Source organism: Gobio gobio (genome assembly GCF_949357685.1).
Source record: "Gobio gobio genome assembly, chromosome: 13".
Lineage (NCBI taxonomy): Eukaryota > Metazoa > Chordata > Actinopteri > Cypriniformes > Gobionidae > Gobio > Gobio gobio.
In genome coordinates this window covers 5,509,550-5,522,271 of record NC_137106.1, presented here as the reverse complement: position 1 = coordinate 5,522,271, position 12,722 = coordinate 5,509,550, and the positions used below count along the sequence as shown (strand labels likewise).

Below are 12,722 nucleotides of genomic sequence, written 5' to 3'. Positions count from 1 at the left end.
GTTTGGACAGAGTAGCGTAGCCTATGGCTTAATGTAATAATTTTAACAGGCTATAAACCTGTTGTGTAGCACTTTGAACGAACAAAATTTAAAGGAGTTGTTTAATTTTCATTGGAATAAAAGATAAGTGTTGTATGCCTTCATTTGATTACCAGAAATATTTTAATACATAAAACAAATAAATATATATTTTGTTAAACGTTTGATAAATTGCTGTTAAATTATTAAATTAATGTTAAATAAGTTTCATGATTTCAATTAATTAGACATGCTTTTTGATTAACACAATTTAATATAACCACCCAGAATTAAAAAAAAATAAAAATCTGGAATTTTTTTTTATTTTTATGGAATTTGGATTTTTTTTTTTACTGATTTCATAGGGCTCTACAAATGAACATAACATATGCATCTGAAGTTATAATTAAATACGGAGCAACAGTGCATATTATGTTTATCGTTTTAAATTGCACTCATTCATTTCTGTGAAGGACCCAAGTAGATGATGCATGCACAGTTACTTTCCACACAGACACACTTCATTTTTGGTTGCAATAATTCTTATGTGTGTAATAATTTCCTTCAGTCTAATTTAAATTTGAGGGGGTGGAGGGGTCGTGCAGCAGCAATCATCACAACAGTGAAAATAACCTCAAGGTTGTAAATGTGCAATTGTATATGTGCAATCCTCTATTTTGCTTGGGGCCCCCAAATCACTAAATCTGCCCGTCTGTGCATTTGTTTGGTGTGTGTGTGTGTGTGTGTGTGTTTGTTTTTCGAGAAAGGAAAAGACATCAGAGAATTAGATCTTATCTATTGCACAGTGTGCAAACCCACCATCAAAACATCATCTGTCCACAAGTAGCGCATTGCCCGCTGGCTCAAAAGCACGCCCATAGCGGTAAACTTGAGGAACGCCCATCAACGTACACATGAGGGGAAGCGCCACAACACCACACTTCAGTCGTGCCACAAAAGTGGTTCTGTACTGTAACGGCCACCGTAGCCACAAAAGTGGTTCTGTACTGTAACGGGGGTACGGACGCGTTGAGTACAATAAAGGCTTAAAGAAGGCTTTTCTTTTCTCACTGTTCTGCTGAATTGTCTAAGCACCCTCAAATGCAAGCAAGAGCACCCTCAGTTGATACTGTAATCATATATTGGCAAACGCTCCAGTGCATATTTGTGTCTGTAGAACGTCAAATATATCCATTTAGGCCCTACACGTGTTTCTGCAGCGGTGACATAGCGGTGATCTCTTGTACGCAATAGCCAATGTGTTTTAAGTTAGTCAGACTCCACCAGAGGTGGACAGTAACGAAGTACATGTACTTGAGTAGTGTACTTAAGTACACTTTTTGTGTATCTGTACTTTACTGAAGTATTATTTTTTAGGGAAACTTTTACTATAACTTCACTACATTTGAAAGCCAAATATCGTACTTTTTACTCCACTACATTTCTATCAAGGTCCTCGAAGTCGAAAAGTCGAAAGTCGTCTCTGTAGCAGCTTTGCAAGTCAGTGGATGATTTTTTTCTTCTTTAAAAGTTTTTTTTTTTTTTGCAGACAGCTTATCAGTAATCCGTTTTGTAGGGTCATATGAAGTTTCACAACATTTTTTTAATACTGATCAGTTTATAGCAAAATGGAAGAAGACGGTTCCTCGGGGCACAGTGTGTGCACCCATGGGTATACTTAAGTAAGTTTCAGTCTCACGAAATGTTAAAAAATGTAAATGTCTGGGAGAAAGAGAAGCATAGACATATGGATGAATCTGAAAAAGCATAATGAAAGAGTTCAGTCTGGTTTTTTGTGCCTCTCAGATGCCAGAGCATGAGTACTGAATAGAGGTTTCTTTTGCGTTTTTTTCACACTTAAATCTACACTGTGTAACTTTTTTAGTTTATTCTTAGCTAAAAAATATATGTGCTCATTAATGTATATTTACTTCTTTCAAGTAATAAAGTATTCTCTTAAGTTTATAATATGCCATTGAAAATACATACGGGTGAGGGTTTGAATGCGGGTCGCCATGTTGCCCCTCCATCTTGAAAGTACATTAGCCAAAGAGGGACATACCCGTAAATTCAAGCTTCGCCTTTGGCGTTTTAACACTCGATGACACCGTGTCGAATGTGGACGAGGTCGAACTGGAAGCCATGTTAATCTTGGACTAAATCGGCCACCGTAGGAGTTAAAACGAAATCGGAATTGAAAGGAACAGAAACTGATATTCACTGGATGGTCATATAGCTTTTCACCACTAGATGGGGGAAAATATCACACAGTGTAGCTTTAAACAGACCAATACACACAAAATTTTCATTTTGGAAAGTATTCACGTAAACAAAGTTGATTATGTCTTAAGTGAACGTAAACAGTTGGGGGAATACCGGATGTGTATCAGTGTATAGGATTTGTGCATTCTGCCTTAAAGTGACAGCAGCTTTGTAAAAAGCTTTGTTACTTTTAAGTATTTAAATTAGTTCAAGGTGGTCGTATGCTAGCATGTCGGATGGAGCATCACTGACTGGCTTAAACCACCATGGTGGCATAGCGTACATTCATACAACAATAATAAAATAATGCATTGACATAAAAAAGGAAATTTACTTTTGATACTTAAGTACTTTTAAAAGCAAGTACTTCTGTACTTTTACTTAAGTAAAAATAGTTTATTTTACAACTTTCACTTGTAACAGAGTAATATTTGACCAATAGTATTTTTACTTTCACTCGAGTAATGGAGTTGTGTACTTTGTCCACCTCTGGACTCAAACCGCCAGAGTTTTTATTCAGTGCTGAGTTATACAGGCTCGCAAAACCTCTCGTGAACAAACAAATAACATTTGATTATGAGACCTGTAGACATAATAGGCCAAAGATAAGATAAGATGGCCAAATAAAAATATTTTGATGTTACTTTTTTTTTTTTTCTATATTGTGCTTTGTTTGTATAATGTCTGCTGGAATGCTAAAAATGTTCATAATAATAAAACACTTGGCCGAAGCCGAATACCGAACATGGTTTTTCAATTTTTGTCCATTTATTTTGCCATTTTTTCACCATTGCATAAATTAGCTTTTTTACTATTTTGTCTTGCTTTTAAAATAAATTACAAAAAAAAAAAATTCTCTAAAATGATGATGAAGTGACTCTGGAGATGAAGTTCATGCGTTCATGTCCTCATATAGTGAGATGGCAGAGGCCACGGGCATGGCACATGTGCTTCAGTGTGTGCGTGTGTGCGTGTGTGCGTGTGTGTGTGTGTGTGTGTGTGTGTGTGTGTGTGTGTGTGTGTGTGTGTGTGTGTGTGTGTGTGTGTGTGTGTGTGTGTGTGTGTGTGTGTGTGTGTGTGTGTGTGTGTGTGTGTGTGTGTGTGTGTGCGTTCACGTGTCTGTGGAAAACGAAAGCACACGTCTGTGCCATTCATTCATTCATTCATTCATTCATTCATTCATTCATTCATTCATTCATTCATTCACAGAGACACGCAGAACATGCAGGATTCATATTTAACCCTCTATGGTACGGTGTTGCCTCCAGGCAACATAGTCTATTTTAGTTTATTTTGAATAAAATTAAAAAGCAATTTATTGGTCAAACCTATCTCTGGGAAGAAGAACTCAAATACTAATCAATGAAAGTGCAAAAAATTTCAGCACATGTGCACAGGTCACATGGCTCCATATTTTCCCCAATGAAAAGTGCATTTTTCACTAATTTCTGGCCAGTTAATCACCCACAAAAAATATGAGTCACATTCACTGGTAAGTAAAGAAGTATTTTCAAGAACTTTACATTATATATCATCAAATGTTTTAGAGTAAATTACAAAAAACTGTGTGTTGCCTCAAGGCAACATTGTACCATAATGGAATCGCATAAGGCCATACCAGACACACTAGGGTGGATACAAATATAGTATATTTGTAAGGAAAAGAGCTAGAATTCTCTAAATTTATTTGCATTTTTGCATGATTTTGTAATGCACATATACGATTAGTAATTCACATACTATAACTGCACATATTGTTGATCTGTACATTTTCTATAGCATTTTAAAAAGGTATATAACACAACTGTTGAGGGTGAGGATGAGGTGTCATGTGATGAGGAAGATGAGGTCATAGTGACAATCCGGCAGGGAGAGATCGAAGATGGAGATGAGGATGAAGATGGATATGATAACTTGATATGATAACTTGACATGATAACTTGATGTGATGGTTTGGTAATACTTGTGTTCCACGATGGTACAATGTTGCCTGAGAGCAACAGCTGAATTTGAAATGTTACTTTTTATTAAATATGACATTTGTAATACATTATAAACTGGACAAATGTGTTTGTTCAGGTGTCTGGTTAAAGAAATTGATGTTTTAAATAAATAGATTTCTTTTTTCTACATGAAAATGTCAAATGTTTAAATTTGTCCGTTGTGGTACAATGTTGCTTTGAGGCAACAAACTTATTTGTTAACGTTAAAAAACGTTATGAAAATTTTTATTGTTATTGTTATAGTGTCCTATTTTAAGCAGGAAATACACCACAAATATTTTTTTTCTCATTGAAATCATATTGCGTACCATAGAGGGTTAAATAGTCTTTTTACGGTTTAATATTCACAGACACTAGACGGTTTGATTTACTGTACTTACCTACTCTATTTATTCATTATCAAAACTTACAGTAATCCGATGTTAACAACATTGTTGAGTGACTACATTGAACATATACGTATAAATGTATACAGAAAACAAATATGACACAGTTTCAGGAAGGCCAGGTGCTTGCACAGTCATTTCTTGAGTGTTTTGTGGTTTCTGCTCACTGGAGTTAAAATAAGTAACCCCCAAACTAGGAAGTGATGTTTGACACTCTTGCTTCCTCTCATGTGATTGTTGCAATGTGCAGTTCCTTCGATTAAATCCTTGCTCATATTTTGTCATTTGAAAACAGAGTTCTGAAATGCTGCACTCATGGTGAGTAGATCCGATCTAAAATATTCAGCACACGGGCTGCAGTTTGATGCAGTTAAACGCATTTTAAAGGTTTGGTTGGTTGATAGTGACGCTATTGTATAATTCCTCTGTTTTGTGATTGATAAATCTGCTTAAAAGGGACAGTTCATTCAAAACTGAAGATTCTGCCATTGTTTATTTGCCCTTGTGTCGCTCGTATGGCGTTCTTCTGTGGAGCGCAAATGCAGATCATGATGAATATTGAAGCTGCTCTTTTCCATACAGCAAAGCAGAATAGTCAACCCTCTACAATGGGAGAAATCACTCGAATATGCGATTAAATCACTCTGGGCGACTAAATGTCTATCATTAGCCATTGGCTAATAAACTCTTAGATTTTACTCACAATTGTGTGTGTGTGTGTGTGTGTGTGTGTGTGTGTGTGTGTGTGTGTGTGTGTGTGTGTGTGTGTGTGTGTGTGTGTGTGTGTGTGTGTGTGTGTGTGTGTGTGTGTGTGTGTGTGTGTGTGTGTGTGTGTGTGTGTGTGTGTGTGTGTGTGTGTGTGTGTGTGTGTGTGTATTAGAGGCTAGTATAAGTTTAGCATAGCTATATTTTCATTCGCTGAATGCTTGAGAGTTTCGCTCTCCGTCAAGCGACCTATTTCAATTCAGCTCAATGGATGCGTACCTGTCTTTGACACACCGTAAACTCAGGTGAAGGTGGACGATTCGCCGTCGCTTTGCTGAGAGTGCTGTGTTTCTCACACACACACAACGAGAGAGTCTTACAGTACATACCGCGCAGAATCGACACGTTACATGTGAACAATAGAGGGTACAAATAGATCTGACAAGAAATCTGAGGTATATTTTTAAAGAGAAGCTGCAAATCACAGAAACAACTGAACTCCAGGCAGCGAAACGTGGATTTTCAGTTATCATTTTGTGTCAATATGTTGAATTTTGTAGTAAAATCATACCCATTATATTGTATCGTTATATTGTATTGATAACTCACAGTTAGATTTACCATCGTATATTCTGGTGATGATTGGATGTTTTTAAATAAGCACAGACAAAAACTATACAAATTTTAGGGCTGGATGAAATTACGGTATATATATATAACATTGATATAAGTGATCACCTGGATTTAGACCTACCCATTTTCTATAAAGAATTCACAGACAAATTAGCTTTATGTATTTCCCCGGCGTTGAAATCAGGATCATATAAATTAGGTTAGGTTAGGTTACTTCATTGACACCCGCAGGTAAATTTGTTTTGCAGTATGATGACATAATGAGTAAAAGGCATCCGTATCACAAAAAAAAACAAAGAAAAAACTAAGAAAAAAATAAATAATAATAATTATTACATGATACATGTGCTCAAGGCTCCACCACTCAAGACTTAGTACATAAACCTGTACCTTCATATACAAATACACATCCCTACATATCTAAATATACCTATACCTATATAAACATACGTACACAGAAAAAAAAACCCTATTTATTATTCAACACTGTTAAAACAGCAGGAATAAAACTGCTTTTATACTGCTTTGTTCTGCATCTTGGGACTAAAATTATCGTTCGGTCAATATGAAAGTGTGAAAGTTTCCTTAGACAATATAAACGTTGGTGGCCCTTTTTTCACACCACTTCACAGTTAGCCTCAAAGTTCATTTAGCATCTTATAAGATTGCACAGTCTCAATAGTCTGACCTTTAATTAAAGTAGCTTCATTCATGTGACCGTTCCTCCTAAAATCAATGAGCATATCTTTAGTTTTTGATATATTATACATAAATGTCATAAAACACGATTCCTGGCTGCATGTCAATATCCATGGATCACTGGATCGTTGGTAAATTGTAAGGAACACTAATATCAAGTCCAAAAACTTTAGTTTAAACTGATAATTGTTTGTTTTACTCACGTTTTCGCAGTTTCCCCTATTAACTCCAGTCATGCCGCAGCTCTTTTGCCACTCAGTCCGGCGGGAAAGTGACGTCAATGCATACCCTCGATTTTCCTGTAAAAATAACGGAGTTTGTTTGGAATTATTCAGCTTTTAAGAACAAGCAGAATATATGCGGTTTCTCTGGTAGTGGGCGGGACTCTATCTGACGAATCGTCAAAGTGTGGATTATAGCATTATTTTTAATAGAAAATATAATATAAAAATAGTCGTTAGTGGCAGCCCTAGTGTCATCTGATCAAGACCGACCCGTGTACCCGTCTATTATTGTAAACGGTTCCATTCCACTTTCATTTTGTTTGCCGTTTCTCATATAAAACAGAAATGACAGCTTCTATCAGTTGGCCACCAATGCGACCTCTAACAAAATGTAGTTGCACAAGCAAGAAAAAAGGTTGCAAAATGCCACGATTTGAACACAGGCTGGAGCCCTGTTAGTGTAGATTACTCACAAACGGCTTGCATATGATGCTTCTGTCCATATTCAATTTCACTGTATGTAAAAGAGCAGCATGAAAAGAGGACTTGTATCATTGGGTAAACTACAATTTTGCGTGAACTGTTCAGTTAATAGGTAAAACTATTACATAATGATAATAATGATCTCTATATCCCTCCTTGTATAAACTAGCTGCCTTGAGATGAACCAAACGGACCGGAACGATACTGAGGACTGCTACCCGTCTAACCCAGAACAGAAGGTATTCGTTGCCTTGCACTTGACTGTGATCCTGATCGGCATCCCGTCCAACATCTTCTTCCTGTTTGTATCGTACCGACTCATCCGTCAGAAGAACGAGTTGGGCGTTTATCTGTTTAATCTGGCTCTCTCGGACTTCTTGTTCATCACGTGTTTGCCTGTGTGGATCGAGTTCGCTCTCCACGACACGTGGGTTTACGGCAGGACCGCGTGTGTCGTGTGCGTTTTCCTGCTCTTCACAAACTTCTACACCAGCGCCGTTCTCCTGAGCTGCATCGCTGTGGATCGCTACCTAGCCATCGTTCACCCGCTCAAGTTTTGCGAGTTTAGAAAGCGCAGGATTGCATTCAGTGTGAGCGTTGCCGCTTGGATTTTTACAGGTGTGTTCAATGCAATCACTGTGCATGCAGATAGTGTCTACTCTGAGGGTGAGGATTATTCAGTCTGCTTGGACATATTCCCATTGCCACATGCACAAAAACGGGTCAATGTCGCTCGTTTTGTCGTAGGTTTCCTGATTCCCGCATTGGTGGTGGGTTTCTGTTATTGGCAGATCTGTTCGGACGTAAAGAAAAACCAAACTCTGGGGTCGATGGAGCGCCGGCATGTGTTCAAGCTTCTAGGAGGCATTTTGCTGACCCTCTACTTGTGTTTCGGGCCTGTGCACATCATGATGGTTTTGAGGGTTTTGCTGGAGGAGTGTCCGAATCCCAACTGGCTCTTCATCGGACATAAGGCCAGCGTCTTCCTCGCGACGCTCAACTGCCTTGCCGACCCGCTCCTGTACGGCCTTACGAGCAGAACGGGTCAAGCCAGTGCTTCAAACATGCTACTCGTCTTCAGGAGAATACGGAAGAAAGAGCCGCAAACAGAGGCGGGACAGCAAAACAACCAGATCCTTGGAACTGGGATGGATTCCAATCACAATAGCCCCATTTACTGCACATCTGAAGTACATGTGTGATTGGATCAAGCTGATGTTTATATATGCAACAGTGTTTTTAAAGGGTTAGTTCACCCAAAAATGCAAATCCTGTCAATAATTCCTCTCCCTCATGTCGTACCAAACCCATAAGACCTTTGTTCATCTTCAGAACACAAATGAAGATATTTCTGATGAAATCCCAGAGCGTTCTGACCTTAATTAACACGTTCAAGGCCCAGAAAGGCAGTAAAAACATCGTTAAAATAGTCCATGTGACTCCAGTGGTTCAACCTTAATGTTATGAAGCCACGAGAATACTTTTTGTGCGCAAACCCCCACAAAAAATGATGTCTTTATTCAACCATTTCTTCTCGTCTGCTGACGTAGTAAACACAGTGCAGCACTTCCTAGTTCTACATCAGAGTGGCAGCTTACCATTGGCCGACGCTCTTCGCGTGAGAACCACGACGCAGGAGCTAGCCAATGGTAAGCTGCCGTTCTGCCATAGAAACCAGAAGCGCTGCACTGTATTTACTACATCAACAGTGTAGGAGACGGACATATACGAGAAGAAATGGTTGAATAAAGTTGTTATTTTTGGGGGGGTTTTGCGCACTAAAAGTGTTCTCGTCGCTTCATAACATTAAGGTTTAATCAATGGAGTCACATGGGCTATTTCAACAATGACTACATTTACATGTTCACCAATAATGCGATTATTTACATGACATAAGCAGAACTCTATACTTGGCAATTTTCATTATTCAGATTATTTGCTAATAAGTACGGTTATACCACACTCAGACAGGCATACAGTATGCATAAAAAATACATTTTTATGGACGTACTGGATATTATTCGGCACTGTGATGAACATGCCGGGTCTGCCTATAGAGACAGAACGTGTTTAGGCCACGCCCACACCGGGGGTGGTGGGGGGGGGGGCAATCCAACGCTCCCCCTTGACTTTGTATTGCGTGAGGCGGCCTCCTTGTCATTTCTGACTTATAACAAAAAACAGAACAATGTCTAAACGCTGATATGTGACAAGGTGTACAGCAAACAAGCTAAACAACACAGAACTAAGTTTTTATAAGCTGTCGACACAAAAAAACAAAGACAACAGTGGATACAGGCAATAAGACGTGAAGCTTCAGCAGGAAGAATGGGTCAATTTTGGGATCCTGACACTTAGTATGCCTACGTGTGCAGGAAACAATTGTTCACGGTTTAGTCAAAAATCCAAATGTCAGTTTTATATGTTATATTTCCTGTCGCTGATTATGTTCCCCTCTAGTGGCCGTAGTTCTGTGTAATAGCGTGCATATCCCCTTTTGTGTCCTTAAAGGATTAGTTCACTTTTACTCACCCCCATGTCATCCAAGATGTCCATGTCTTCCTTTCTTCAGTCGAAAAGAAATTAAGGTTTTTGATGAAAACATTCCAGGATTTTTCTCCATATAATGGACTTCAATGGGCTCCAAACGGTTCAAGGTCCAAATGACATATCTTTCTGAAGATGAACGAAGGTCTTACGGGTTTGGACCGACATGAGGGTGAGGAATCAATGACAGGATTTGCATTTTTTTGGAGAGAAATGCATTCAAACACAAAGACTGGTCCATGAATTCTGTGTCAACCTCAAGACATCTCGCACTTACAAAAAGCCTTGCATTTTTTGAGAAATGAGAACATCATTTCATCAGCACTTCCTGTCTGTAAAATTTCCCAGTGTAGGCTAGGTACTAAAACGCACTTACTAGGAACTACTTCTGAACTTTCACTTTTACTCGCCTGACTTCCCTAATACTTTGCACAAAATATTATATATTTGAAGTGTATATATATAGAATATTACATCTGAAGTGTGTTAAATCCGTTTGGAGTGTGATATCTATTATACAAGGCTGTGTCCAATATTCACTTTTCCAATAATAGCATTCAACTATTCTCCTATACTATTGTGTACTGTTTTTGTCATATGTAACACACATACATACACATTATATATTGCACTATACCGTTTGGAGTCTGTAAGAGTTTTTGTTTTTCAATTTATTTGACCAAAAATACAGTAAAACAGTTCAATATTACAATTTAAATCAGCTGTTTTCTATATGAATATACAGTAAAGTGTAATTTATTCCTGTGATCAAAGCTGAATTTATCATCATTACTCCAGTCTTCAGTGTCACATGACCCTTCACTAATCATTCTGATAAGATGATTTGCTAAAAACAGTTCATATTTAAAAAAAATTTTTTTTTGATGATTCAAAGGTTCAACGATGTAAAACTAAAGGCTTTACTGTAACATTGGATCAGTTCAAAAAAAATATGTTTGTGGCGACATTTTGTCCCCATAACGTAGGTTTCACACACGCGCACACACACACACACACACACACGCACACACACACACACACACACACACCTCAACAATACAATTAAACAGATGTAAGACTCAGTCTGCACTGATAAAAATTATTCTGTCGTGAAGTAAATACTACAGAAAAAAACTAATGTAATTTCTACATGAAAAAGTGAGTTCAGGCAAGAATTGTAAAAAAGTCAATTCTATATATTAGTACCCAATTCAAGCTTGTAGAAATTAAAACATAAATATCAGCGATATAAAATTAGGTAAAATCTACTCAACTTTTCTGATACTGGTGTTCCCATCATGCACTGGGGTTTGAATAATTAATAATGTCGCTGTTTTCCAGCTGTATTATAATTTCTTCTGAAAAACTTGCGATTTTGTGACATCTGGAGTTCATTTTCTACTCAACATGACACATTAATTCTCAAAAATGATCTATCGAATTTAGTGCTGCATAGAGGTCGACTGATTCATCGGTTTTGCCGATTAATCGGCACCGATAGCTGATATTTTCTAGTGGGAACAGCCCAAACTGTCTGCAGGGTGCTAGAGCTCACAGGGCCTGAGTTACACACTTTCAAAAATGAATTTATAACCAAAAAAATCAATCGATTTTGGGGGGGTTATTAGCTGGGATGCCAGCCGAACTTAGCCCCGCCCACAACATTTGAGTTCGCCCACAACAGAAGCTGTTCGGACCAATCAAATCATCAGGGCGGGCTTTAGACGATGACGGACAAAAAAAAAATGGTGAAAAATGTGTGTTTTTTTGCCAGGGTTGCCTGGGTTGCCTGGGTTCCTGGGTCTAAATATCACATAATTGGGGTCGCTTCAACCCGCGGACATGGAAAAACAGCCCCAACACTGTCAGTTGAGTTCTGTTGACATTTGACAACTAACGTTATGCGTCACTCCGGTGCTCTGATTGGTTGTAGGTCTATCCAATTGAGTTCGGTTGAAACACGCCCCATAATCACAGCCCAACGGAGTAGTATCAGACTCATATTCTGACTAGAATTGAATATGACAACATCAGGCTAGGGGTTTATTACAGCTCAGACAACATATACTCACATGTTTATCACTATATCAGTGGTTTATGAAATTTCAAAGGGTTTCCTGTAAAATTGCACCAAAATTGTGTATTTAGAGACACTGTATGTGGGAAGCTTTTCAATTTGGGTAGGCCAAATCCAGGCGGAAATCCCAAAAATGGTCCCAGAGCTTAAGTGGATAATGCATTTAGTTCATGTGCGCTAGCTAAATAAGCTAATACATCCTTGTTAACAAAATGGGACTTGCAGTCTGTTACCTATGACATTCACATGCATGCTTCTAGGTTATAGCTAAAGAAACATTTATTTATAGTATTTTGATGTTTAAATTATTTTCTATTACGTTAGAACTTCTCATTTTAATATATTAAAATATATGTAATTTAGCACATTTCAATGGTTCAGTACTGTTTTTTTTATTTCTTGTAATAAAGTTCAGGACTGTTTTACTTAAAGTGTGTTGTATTTTTTTTATCCAGTATCCATTTTAAAAACTATCGGTTGATTAATCGGTTATCGGCAAGTGCGGTCCAACCTAGTTATCGGTATCGGTAAAATCCACTATTGGTCGACCTCTACTTAAAATGTGTTAGTGCAAATTGTTACGAGGTTAACTAATGTTTTTCAGTGTTATCTCATTCTCTTTTAAATGATCTGCTCATAGGGCTGGGTAAAAAATATTGATTTCTCGATTTTAATCGATTCTCAC

At 37.9% G+C, this 12,722-nt stretch overlaps 1 protein-coding gene across 1 annotated transcript; it reads left to right on the top strand.

Moving 5' to 3' along the window:
- Positions 1-7,592: 7,592 nt before the first annotated feature.
- Positions 7,593-12,459, top strand: gpr65 (G protein-coupled receptor 65; the record flags this gene model as incomplete). The annotated part of the gene is made up of 1 exon (XM_079833978.1): positions 7,593-12,459. The coding sequence occupies one exon, from the start codon at positions 7,593-7,595 to the stop codon at positions 8,613-8,615; it is 1,023 nt and encodes a 340-aa protein (XP_079690104.1). The 3' UTR covers positions 8,616-12,459.
- Positions 12,460-12,722: the final 263 nt, after the last annotated feature.